The 11,946-nt window shown below is 39.1% G+C and overlaps 1 protein-coding gene across 1 annotated transcript in view; it reads right to left on the bottom strand.

The window, feature by feature from the left end:
* REV3L (REV3-like, polymerase (DNA directed), zeta, catalytic subunit) overlaps positions 1 to 11,946 on the bottom strand; it is a gene marked incomplete at its 5' end in the record, with an annotated part of 72,593 nt that overhangs the window by 51,309 nt on the left and 9,338 nt on the right. Inside the window, 5 exons of the mRNA XM_010142996.1 lie at positions 1,312 to 1,430; positions 1,731 to 1,883; positions 1,969 to 2,053; positions 3,026 to 3,130; positions 3,664 to 3,758. Of these exons, the coding sequence (XP_010141298.1) occupies positions 1,312 to 1,430; positions 1,731 to 1,883; positions 1,969 to 2,053; positions 3,026 to 3,130; positions 3,664 to 3,758 (557 nt within the window). The remainder of the gene's footprint in view (positions 1 to 1,311; positions 1,431 to 1,730; positions 1,884 to 1,968; positions 2,054 to 3,025; positions 3,131 to 3,663; positions 3,759 to 11,946) is intronic.

The raw sequence follows: 11,946 nt of genomic DNA, 5'->3' as shown, positions 1-11,946 counted from the left end.
ATGATCCCCCCAAAAAAAAAAAAAAAAAAAAAAAGGACATTAGTAGCCCCATGATAAACAGGAAAAAAAAAAAAGGACAAAAAAAAGTCATAAAATTTTCATTTTATTCCCTAGTCACTAGAAAAAACAGACCATTTCATCACTCCTGTTTGGTTGAGCCATTGACATGCACCATCATAAGATGTACCCTATATATCATTTTAACTACTTCTCATCCTCTCAGCACAACCTTCTCACTCAAAAAAAAAAAGCTCATGTTTGCCAGTATCTACATAACTTGACTTACAGTTCTCTTGATAAATCACAATCTTTGCCTTTACAGGGCTTTAAACCAAAATCTTGCAAAATAAACCAGCACTGAAAAGTATTTATTCTTACTCCATCCACTCCTTTCTTTGCAAGAAAAAAACTGTCTGTTGTTGCATATTGTATCACCCACAGCCATATACTGTTGCCCATGCACATACTGACACCATACATATATCAAAAGCAGTGGAGGCTAAATATCAGCACCCCCCGCACCTTGTAGTATCAACTTCAGCACATATTAACATTATACCTGATGTTTACATAAGAATGTATATGTAGAGATAGCATGACCTATGAGATGCTTTTCATCGCCTCTTTGGCTATCTGAACTATTTCTATGTGAAGTAGCATTTCATACAAGTTCCTTTGTTGTGTTATTTTATTATTGTTTCCCTTTCTTGCTATTCACATGTGTTTACTGTCAGGGTTTTCATCTCCCTCTTTAATGTTTTATTTCTTGTTTCTTTGCCTAAAACCATTCTTTTGTATCCATAAATTTTGGGAAACGCTCTGCTGCAACTTGCCTGTCATTAGCAGATGACTATCTCCCAGCATCTCTAGACAGCTGAGCTTCTACATACATCCCATGAGCATGCTCTCTACCTTAACCGTAAGAAAGATGCAGTAACTGCAAGAGTATCACGGGTAGACAGTCAAAATCCCCTTTATTCTGATAGCTTTAGTCCTATAACCCAGTGAGCACAAGGAAGAGCAATACCCACAAGAGACTGCACTGAGCTTACCTAGCCAGAGGACAGGCTTAGTGAACCAGAAAAGCACAGTAGTCTTTACAAATATACTGTCCTGGTGACCTCTGTAGAAAATATGAGGTGTGGGTTTTTTTGGTGGTGGTGGTAGAGTGGGGGCATGTGAAGTCTCAATCTACTTGAAAACTTCCTGAGGTAAACTATTTTCTTTCATGACCGGTAACGTAAGTGAAGACAACAAAGACTGTGGAACAATAACATAGCTTGTAAGAAAAGACATTCCAGTCATACTCACTAAAAACCGAAGTCTGACTCAGTCTTTGAGACAAAGGCTGAAAGCTCTGACTATTCTCCACAATGTTTAAAATTGCTGCTTCATTAATAAGTGCTTCCTCCTCTTTATCAGTATGCATCCTATTGGATTCTTTAAAAGAAAAACAAAAAGAGAAAGGGTAAAATTTCAAAGAGTCACAGCCATCAATACATCACTTTACAATCCACTTTAAAATGGATTTCACTATTCAAGTATGTTCCCAGTACTTGCCACGGCAATTTTAAAAAGGCTTACTCCAACAATGATGCAAAAAAGCAAAGTTACTCTTCATTTTTTCAGAACTGGCAATCAAGATCTTCCCTGACTTACTTCTGCTAACAGCATAAACAGGAAAAGCATCACATAGATTTATGTCTCAACAATTATGCTATTAAAAATACTCACCTTTGTTCACCTTTTTATCTTTATGCACTTCTACCATATTAGCTGGCGTACACTGAAAGGCTTCAGGAGAAAGTATCTCAGAATGTAGTGTTAGCTCAGCAGAGAACTCCTCTGATCCATTACTGTAGTCCACTGATCCTGACAACGTTCTAGTTAATTGAAAACCAATTTTTAAATGCATATTTAAGGTTTCCATAGAATACTGTACTTTATAGCAAATGGCTAAACACTTACACAGAGAAGTCATTTTGCTTGAGGATTTCTTTAAGTCTCTTCTGAAAAAAATTTTCACTCTCTGTTGCTGGCACAAATCCACGGTCTTTAAAATTTGAAAAATATTTGTTAATCAGTTTTACTTTGACCTCTCAACACAGAGAGCAGCTAAAATTACTAATTCTATTAGGAAATGGCTTAAAGTTGAAGTGTCTGCTAATTTTAAGTGTCAAATTTGAGGGCTGATTTTTCAAGTGTATTTAAACACTTTAAAATACTTCACATACTCCCACTGATCTCATTTGCAACTGCAAGTATCAACAGCATTTACAAATCATGTTGCAATTACACCCAGGTGAACATCTAGGAAAAGAACAATCACCGAACAATTTTGAAAAGTCTGGTTTATGCAGACTGAATAATATTACACAGAAACACAGGAAAAAAAAACCCAAACCACAGTCAGAAAGCAGACTGCTTTAGCCAGGAACCTGCCTCTTTCCTTCTTGCAATCTCTGGCTTCGTGCCCAGTATCACTCATATTTTAGAAGAAACACGGCCTAGGTTCTGCAGAGAATAGCTCTGTTCTTTATGCAGCTCATTTGCAGAGTACGGTCTTCCCTGTACAATATTTTTTACTTAAAAATACAGGGATTGGCCCATTCTTTTAGAATTTTATTCTAACATCACCTTAGCTATACTCCCACGGAAATTCAAGGGAATTGCCCTCGTGCATAAACCATCACAGAAGTCTTTAGGATAAGAGATTTCATTTTACCAGCATTTAAACATTTAAATGTTTTCCATCATAAAGCTTGCAATCTTAACTGTCAGTATCATTCATTCTGCCTAGAATGCTTTGAAACTAGCTGAATCATGATGTCTTTAGGCAGGGCTATGTATGTTGCTTTTAAAATTGAAATACATATACTGGACCATCATTAAGCTTGAAACTGAAAAAACAGTACATCTAAAAAGCCCTCAAACCTGATACACCAATTTAAATTCTACCTCCTGCTTGCTTCTCATTCAAAGTTTTCAATAAAGAGCTGCACAATTTTAATCTTTTTTTTATTACCTTGTGACTCAGGTGTCTTAATCTGAGAGGATTCACATTTTTGTCTCCGTCTCTGCTTTTCATCTTCCCATATAGCTTTCAATCCAGGGTTCTTGCCAATCTGGGCTGAAATACGCAATAATACATGAAGAGAAGTCTATCAAAGTGATGAAGCATTCTTCCCCCCATGTTAGATTTGGACACTCTTCTTCATTCGTCATTCTAACCTGTTATTTTTTTTTAATTGCAATTCTTGCCTTACTGTAGGATTCATGTAATAGTTAAGGTGTAACTTTATATGTTTTTGTTATCTAGATCTTTGACTTTTGCTCATGTTGCCAAACACGTGTGTGTTTGCACGCACATATGTATGAACATGCATGTGCATACTCCAGGTTGATATTTCACACACTCTCCTTGTAGGTCTGAAGCCTTCTGTAAGGCATTAACAAAAAATCTCTATTACTCTGGCAATAGGCTATTCTTATAAGCTTTTTCTTTTGGAGGGTTTTGGTTTGGGGTTTTTTTGGTAATTGTATAAATTTGTAGACCAACGATTCACTAACACTGAAATCTGGATTGTGGCTCAACTAAGCTGAGCCTTAAAAAAAGATGACAATATCCAAAATGTTTTAGATGGAAAGTTATTAACACTTCACCTTCAATATCCAGTTGATTTAAAATGTCAGCAGCTACTGCATCCACCTCCAATTCACAGGTACTTTGTGGCTCCACACCTTTCAACATTAAAGAGCTGTGACAACGTAAATATCACAGGTTAATTTTATCAATAAGTTGATTTTGAAACGTATCAGCACTGTTTTCTAACTGGGCTGTTTCAGGGGCAACAGGGTGAGTATCTGAATACAGAATTATCAATTCTCATCCCCACCTGCAAGTCCTTAAATTAATGGTCACATTCAAATTGAATTAGACAATAAATTTATATCTTGAACTTAAAGGGATGAGCTTTTTCTTTTGTGGGGAGGAGAGAAAAAAGCGGTAAACAACTCTAAATACTACAGCAATTACATCAATGTTCTCCTCAAATATGAGATGAAATGTTCTGTAGAACTCTTAGCCAACAGGACCATCTGTGTTCGCATGATCTCGTGCCCAGGAAACACAGCAGCAAGAATTTTTCTCTCTCGTTCAAAACAATGCGAAACAGTTTAACATTTCCCTTTAAGGGAAGTGAAGCAAAAAATGCTTTATTTTCAGATTTTTTAATTTATTTAGGGGGCTTAGGGGTAGCCTGGTGATTACAAACAGAATATTAGCATCCCAAACATGAGCAGAACTAAAGGCTTGGTAAAGACTTAAAATACCAGAAACAGATTCAAGCTTGTTATATAATGATCTGATCATCTTCCCACTGTGCCTTTCAGACCTGCTAAGGTCAGTGGCCTTCCACCTGTTGCTATCAGTGAACTGATTTTAAGCAATCCATGGAGGAAGCTCTGAAAGAGAAACCTTCTCCCAAGTTTCTGTGTGAGTCTGTTTACCTTTTGAAAATTTTTAGGGAAGCACAGAAAACCCCCTCAAAGCTCCCCATGGTTAAAATAATTATTCTTCAGAACTCCTTGTCAAGATTAATTAGTGACTTAACAACATCTACTAGTATTCCTGCATTTTCTGGCATACACAGAGCCTCAAAAATCTCAGCAAGGAATGTGAGATATAATTAATATTTTCAATGCTTTCTATAAGCTTTGAATTGAAGTCACTATAGCACAAGGAGGTAATAGATGATTAAAAGCTGGATATCCCTGACACCTTCTTTGAAAACTAAGTATTAAACTATTTAGAAATATGATATCAGAAAGAAATGGAAACTTAAACTGCTTTTTTGATGCTGCAGAGGACCCCAAGCTGAGTGGTGCAGTCAGCACAATTGAGGGACCCAGACAAGCTGGAGAGGTGGGCCCGTGTGAACCTCATGAGGATCAACAAGGCCAGTGCAAGGTCCTGCACCTGGGCTGGGTCAATCCTCAATATCAGTACAGGCTGCGGGATGATGGGAGTGAGAGCAGCCCTGCAGAGAAGGCTTGGGGGTACTGGTGGATGAAAAGCCAAACATGAGCCAATCATGTGTGCTCGCAGCCCATAAGGCCGACCATATCCTGGGCTGCATCCCCAGCAGTGTGGCCAGCAGGTTGAGGGAGGTGATCCTGTCACTCTACTCCAGTCTGGTGAGACCTCACCTGGAGTGCTGTGTCCAGCTGTGGAGTCCTCAGCACAGAAAAGACATGGACCTGTTGGAGCAGGTCCAGAGGAAACCACAAAAATGATCAGAGGGATGGAACACCTCTGCCATGGGGACAGGCTGAGAGACTTAGGGTTGTTCAGCCTGGAGGAGAGAAGGCTCCAGAGAGACCTTGTTGTGGCCTTTCAGTACTTAAAGGGGGTTTATAAGAAAGATGGGCACAGACTTTTTAGCAGGGTCTGATGCAACAGGGCAAGGGATGCTGGTCTTAAACTAGAAAAGGGGAGATTTAGACTAGATAGAAGGAAGAAATCTTCTACAATGAGGATGGTGAAACACTAGCAGAGGTTGCCCAGAGGTGGTAGATGGCCCATCCCTGGAAACATTCCAGGTCAGGTTGGATGGGGCTCGGAGCAACCAGATCTAGTAGAAGATGTCCCTGCCCACTGCAAGACGGATTGGACTAGATGACCTTTAAAAGGTCCCTTCCTACCCAAAGCATTCTACGATTCTATGAAAGAGCAAAAATCTAATTACTTCTCAGGAAACATCAGAGAACTCAACCAAAAAAATATTCTGAGATTCTAAAAGGCTTCAGTGCATTGCATTTATTATCAAGAGATAAAATAGCATGTCAAGAAAAAAAAACTCGAACAAAACTGACCCCTTCATCACATTCCCTATCTACAGTCTTCTAAAAAAGATTTACTTCTAAACCCCTTTTGCAGAGGTCAGTGGTACACCCCATCAGCAAACTACAGACTACATGAAGTTAGGACTGAAGCAAGTTCAGACACATGCTCTTCCTTAAGAGGGTTATCTGTGGGCAAACTGTGTAGATTTGCTCAGTGGAGAGCTAATTAAAACTGCTAGGATGCCTCCTGTAATAAAGCTCTAAAATATTTCTCCTGACTTTGAAGCAGCAGATGACCAGCAGGTTCTCCCAAATGCACTGCAGAAATCAAACTTTGATTTCTGGTTTAGATAGCATGAACCCAAACTGAAGGGCTGTTTTCGTGGCAGCTTTACCATCACACCATAACTCCTGAGATATTCAGGCCATGCGAAGAGTCCATGCTGTAAGTCAAGTACAAAACAAAGGAGTACTTCTAAAACATTTCTCCAGTCTCACTTCCTCCTGGCCCTCATCTTTCCTTGCTTTCCCCAAAATAACCACACTGCCCTCCACAAACTGAGGACCTACTGCCCAAAGGCTGAGACATTATCTTCGAAAGAAGAAAGCGGTAGGGGTGCAGGGACACAGAACCCAACAAATTAAGAAAGCTACTTATGCGAAGGCATACTGTAATGTGAGCTTTTCCTGACTGCTGTCCAGTTCTGTTAGTAGAACAGAGATCTAATTTTTCTGAACTATATAAATGTACCATGTGACTTAGTTTAAGATACCAAACCCATTCATTCGTGATTAGAAAAGAATTATTTGTTAGGTCCACAATAGTGACTGAACTTCATGAAGATTACGAAAGGCACTGGCAAACAATTCCTTTGCTTTGTAGGACTCTTAAGTGGCAATATCAGGCACAGAGAAAACCTGAATTGTTACGTTATCACAATTTTATTAGGCCTGTATCTATTTTTCCATCTACGACGACATGATGTCAATTGAGATAACAATGGCATTCTGCATAATGCAGAAATGCCTTCCTGCATCGTTAGAGGGAACACCAACACCTTACAAAGACATCAGAAAATTATTTTTAACCATGAAAGAGGAGTGAAGGTCTGAAGAAGTCTTCTTTTTTGTGGTGGTGGTTTGGGGGATTTTGGGGTTTTTTTTTGTTTTTTATACTCTCCAGTGAGATGATAAACCCCAGTAAACTTACAGCTAGTTAGCTTAACTGTTTAGGCAAAGAATTGGACAAGATGGAAATAAATGTTGTTAGAAGTATAAGCAGAAATGAAAACAGTCCTAGAATATCTATATACTGGTGCTTATAAGGGGAAAGACAGAGAGGACTGAAAGGAGATCTCGTTATTTGGTCACTGGCTCTTTCTACATATCACAGCAATACAAAGTTCAGTGTATACCAGTTCAACTGCTGTTGCTCAGCTGACGAGCAACTTGACTTCTGAGGTAAGAAAGAAATATTCTCCTGTGTAAGGCCGATAATGTGTGATACTGTGATAACTTCACCCTCTCTACAGCAGACTCGGTTTTCAAGAATCATCTTTGCTCTCCTCCTGTATCACATTATAATAGTGGAATTTTTATTGGAAAGTAAGATACTGTGTATTTACCTAATATGAAACAGATATCTCAGCAATTGGACTTTTAATGGAGGGATAAAAAAAGAATAGCATCCTGAAAGTCCATTTTAGAAATTGCCTGGCACTTAACATTTTGAAAGCATATAGTTTAAAAGCAGAGAAAACAAAGTCTTCTAGAAAAATTTCTTGTCAGCCATGCTGACATGAAATCTGTGCTAACACATTTTGTGGCTGCATTAATACATTAAATCTGTTTTTCACTCTGTATGTGGATGTACATTTTGCTGGGTTACAGCAAAAGAAGGTAGAGAAGGTTATTTATTCTAAACATCCAAAAGCAGTCTGGCAGAAATCGTGACACATTTATCACGTAGAGTTCATTCACAACTATAAGATGCTATCAATTAGTAATCGTTAAGATATGATTACTAATCCCTCCAGTCAGCAGTACTGTTCCAGAGTTGTAAGAATTAAGAGGGCAGATCAAAACCCTCACAAACCAAAGGCACTCAGCCTTTAAGCAGTGGACTGCCCATGCACTAGTGCACGCTTTAAGGACAACCCATCGCCATCACAACTCTTCCTTCCCAGTCACGCCACCAGCTGAGAAACAAGCCCGTAATACGATCAAAATGCACACGTTTCATGTCACGTACTTTGGGTGCTCGTATTCATCAAAGCGGTCAGACAGAGCCCGCCTGCTCGGCGGGCAGCAGGACCTGCAGGCAAGCTGGAACTTGCATTTTCATCACATAGTAAGAAAGAACTGCAGGATCACTGGGAGACAAGAATGAGGGGGGAGGCAGCAAAAACTTGTCTGCTCCCTTCATGACATCAAAGTGCTTCTGGGAGCAAGTGAAAACAGACCACAACACACAACGGTCATTGATATCAGCACAGTTCTCGATTTTAATACTTTCTTTTGCTAAATGACAAGTGCAAATGACCAGAAATCTGGACAAGATCTGTCTTTGACTTGTTTGGTAGATACAATAGCAAAGCTCTGTGCTTTCTACTTTCACTCGTTTTCTCTTTAAAATGAATCTAATTAAAAAAAAAATGAGGGGAAGAAAGAAAGAAATTTCTTGGAAAGTTTAAGACAAAATTTATTTTTAGTGATAGTGACCTTCTTCTGAAGAGTTTATCAGATATCTAAAGCCATTAACCAAAACATTTGCCTTCCCTCTGACAAAAAGACAGCTTTCTAGACTTTTTCCTTGAACTAGTTAGGATATTTTGTCAAAACCACATCCCCACCAAGAGTGTGGTCAGTGATTTGTCTTGGGAACTGATCAATACCTCAGAGAGAACTGGCCAAGAGCTTTTCATATAATCACAGTATAGGAGATTTTAATACAGATTTAGCCTATAAAAATAACACTGAACTCAACATCGCTGAATTCAAAACAAACCGGTCGTTATTGCTGCAACTTATTTCTTTTTCCATAGTAATATTAATTTGAAGCATGTTTTTTTGTCTGCAACTCACCAAGACTCAAACAATTTGGGTGATTAGAAGCAGAAAATCCCATTTTGCCCAAGCTCTAAATCAAGCAAACATAAGGATTCTTTCTGTCAAAAAATACACTATTCCAATTAATAGATCTTATTATTCAAACTAACAACACTGAGCTAACAAGAGCTCTTTTTTGAAACAAATTTAGGATTTATCATCATAATCCTGAAAGCATTATGAGAATTAAGGCAGGGCTGGCAGTCAGAACTGCATGCTCCAAAGACTGTTGTGGACGCTGATAAGTCAACTGACATGTACATTCAGATTTTCATAAGACTTGCAAAATGTCTCCTCAATACAACTGATCATTAACTTGGTCTTGAACACCTTGGTCAAGCTGAGTCGCTAGACATTGGCAGTAGGTCAGGACAGTAGCACTACAAGCTTTTGCAACATTCAGGTAAGTCACAAAGGCCAAGGATCATTTGTCACCACTTTGGGTAAAACCTCAAAAGGCATATGAAAGCATAGCAGTTTTAACTGGCCCTTCTAAGATTTTACTTTACCCCAATTAAAACAAAAATATCAGGGGGAGAGGGAGAAGTATAAACTGTCCTGAAATACAGTTAATTAATGAGATTACATGCTTCTTTGAGACCTATTTCATCTGAGTGCTGTCAACAGCTTGGTCAACTGTTGGGTTTGCTGGTTTTGCTCACCTAAAAACAAACATGCAAAACACATCAGGAAGACATACAAAGCAACTGCATCTCCCACTCTCCCAAATAAAGCCATATTTCTTGAGCAGCTACAGTGCTACAATCAGTAGGTGAGAAGACAGCAAGAAGTCAGAACATGTCCAGTCTCCTAGCTGTAGTCAGTTGAAAATACAAACTACTTCAGGTCATTAGCAGTTGTTGTGCCTTGGAAGATACTCAGAAGTGGTCTGTTTGACTTAGATAGCCCTATACAACAGATTGACCACCTGCCTCACATCACATGCATCAGTGTGGCAAAGGAAAAGATAGTTTTACGTAATGTCAAAACCATAATTTGAGATTATCTGTGTCAGAACAAGGTTTAAAAAAAAGATTAGTAAGTCCCAGCCAAAGCTTTTCACAGTGCCTGGTTTCTTCTTGTAAAAGAGAATGGAGATAGAATTGTTCACAAGGTACAACCTGTAATACAAATACGTGAAAGGCATGGTTAAGTGAGGTGGGATAGGAGTGGAAGCAACCCAGCTGCAAAAGAACAGAAGTTACTATCCCAAGAAAGACACATCAGGGTAGCACAACACTGGGCTTCCACGGCCAGGCTACTTGAGATGCTCAAATTCATTTAAAATTACCTTTATACCTTCATAGTGTGCTGAAAAACTGCTATACAAGACTATCATCTCTTTGTATAAAAAGCTCCAATAAATTATTTTGAGGACAGACAGAAAGAGTGGTCCTTGTTTTTGGAGAAAGGAAAAATTTGTTAACGCTATCCACTGGTGCAATAATGATAACAATGATGATGTAGGATGAAACCTGTGTTCAAAGAAAGTACCAAGGTTTGGTTCCTTAGATGCTGAGACAATGAATTAAAGCAACAACAGACACTCATTTTAAAATGAGTGCGCTACATACAGTTGGCTAGGTCAAAGCCCTCAAAAATCCCAAGAATGAACATCAAGATATCAGTATCTTAATTCTCCAACATTAACGGCAGCCTAGGGAAACACTTTCTGCGGTAACCACATATTGGCCATTTATAATGTGAACTGGGGACAGTGGATAAAAAGTTAACCCCACAGAGAATCTGAAAGGTGTCACGCAGCTACACCGATAAGGACTCTAAACTTTGACTTAAGTTTTCCATATTCTGTTCACAGAAGAAAAAATGTCTTTGCTTGCAGGATATTCCAGTGACTTGAATAATGCACACATTTTACTCAGAATCAAATGGGTAAATAAAAACATCTACATCCTGACAAGCAAGAAAACTAATTACGACAGCCACAAACATAGCAGAAATCTCTAACATTACATAAATGTGAGACTGTGCAATGGTGTTATTTGTCAGAGCTCCATTTCCATGTAATCTGTCATTCAATAACAAACCTAGGATTTAGAAAACTGTTCCTCAAGAGCATTCTACTGCGCATTCTGCTTTTAACACATCGAGCGGTTGGTCAACTTGACTGGCAGATCACTCCAAGCCTGATGTTTACCAGAATGTTTTTTCTCACAGGAACTTGTGGAAGTGTTTCACCATTTACTATCAGCTATCTGAGGGATAACATAAACGTGTCTCGTGAAAAACTCCTCAAAACTGCTGGACAGCACTGCCAGGCTCAGGTGACTACTGCCTCTTTTTAAACTGGGCTTTGTAGGTTCCAGTCTGATTAATGCTAGCAAGTACTGTCCCTAAAAGCCTTACAGCATCAGGGATCCCTGGGCGGTAGTGGCTTTGGGCATCTGCCTGCTTCCTAACAGGATCACTCTAGAATTAGATTAAAAGAGCTGTTCCTGGCCTAATACAGTACACTAGTGATAGCAGCAGGTTAGTAATTCAGAGATTTGCCAGGAGCAAGACAGGACATGGTGGGTGAAATGCTGTTCTGAGAAGTGGCACAGTAGCAAGGCACTGTCGAGTACTGGAGAATGAGTTCAGTCACCAAAAAACTCTGGCATAGCTCTCACATACATATTTTCTGAAATAAGAACCACCACTGGCATTTACGCATGCAAAATGCTGCTACCTTTACATATGTAACTTCTGAACAATATTTTGCATATTACCTACCAGGTATCCGGCATTGGATTTCAGCCACTGTCCTCAAAAGTCAGGAAATGCCAAATCACTAGCACTGCTTAGTTAAGCCAGAGAACTTGTCAACTGCCACATGCAGCAAGAACTTGGCAGACATTTTGTACTATCGCTAAAATTTATTCTCAACGTACACAAAATCAAGGATAATGGGTCTAAACAGACATCCCAATCACTAAGAATTCAAGGCAGCCCTAGAAGTTTTGTGGTCTCAAACAACATTTGACTCTCTTTCCC

This window comes from Buceros rhinoceros, unplaced genomic scaffold (assembly GCF_000710305.1).
Source record: "Buceros rhinoceros silvestris isolate BGI_N320 unplaced genomic scaffold, ASM71030v1 scaffold12469, whole genome shotgun sequence".
Taxonomy (NCBI): domain Eukaryota; kingdom Metazoa; phylum Chordata; class Aves; order Bucerotiformes; family Bucerotidae; genus Buceros; species Buceros rhinoceros.
Note: the sequence above shows the minus strand (reverse complement) of the source record. Positions and strands in the feature narration are given on the sequence as shown.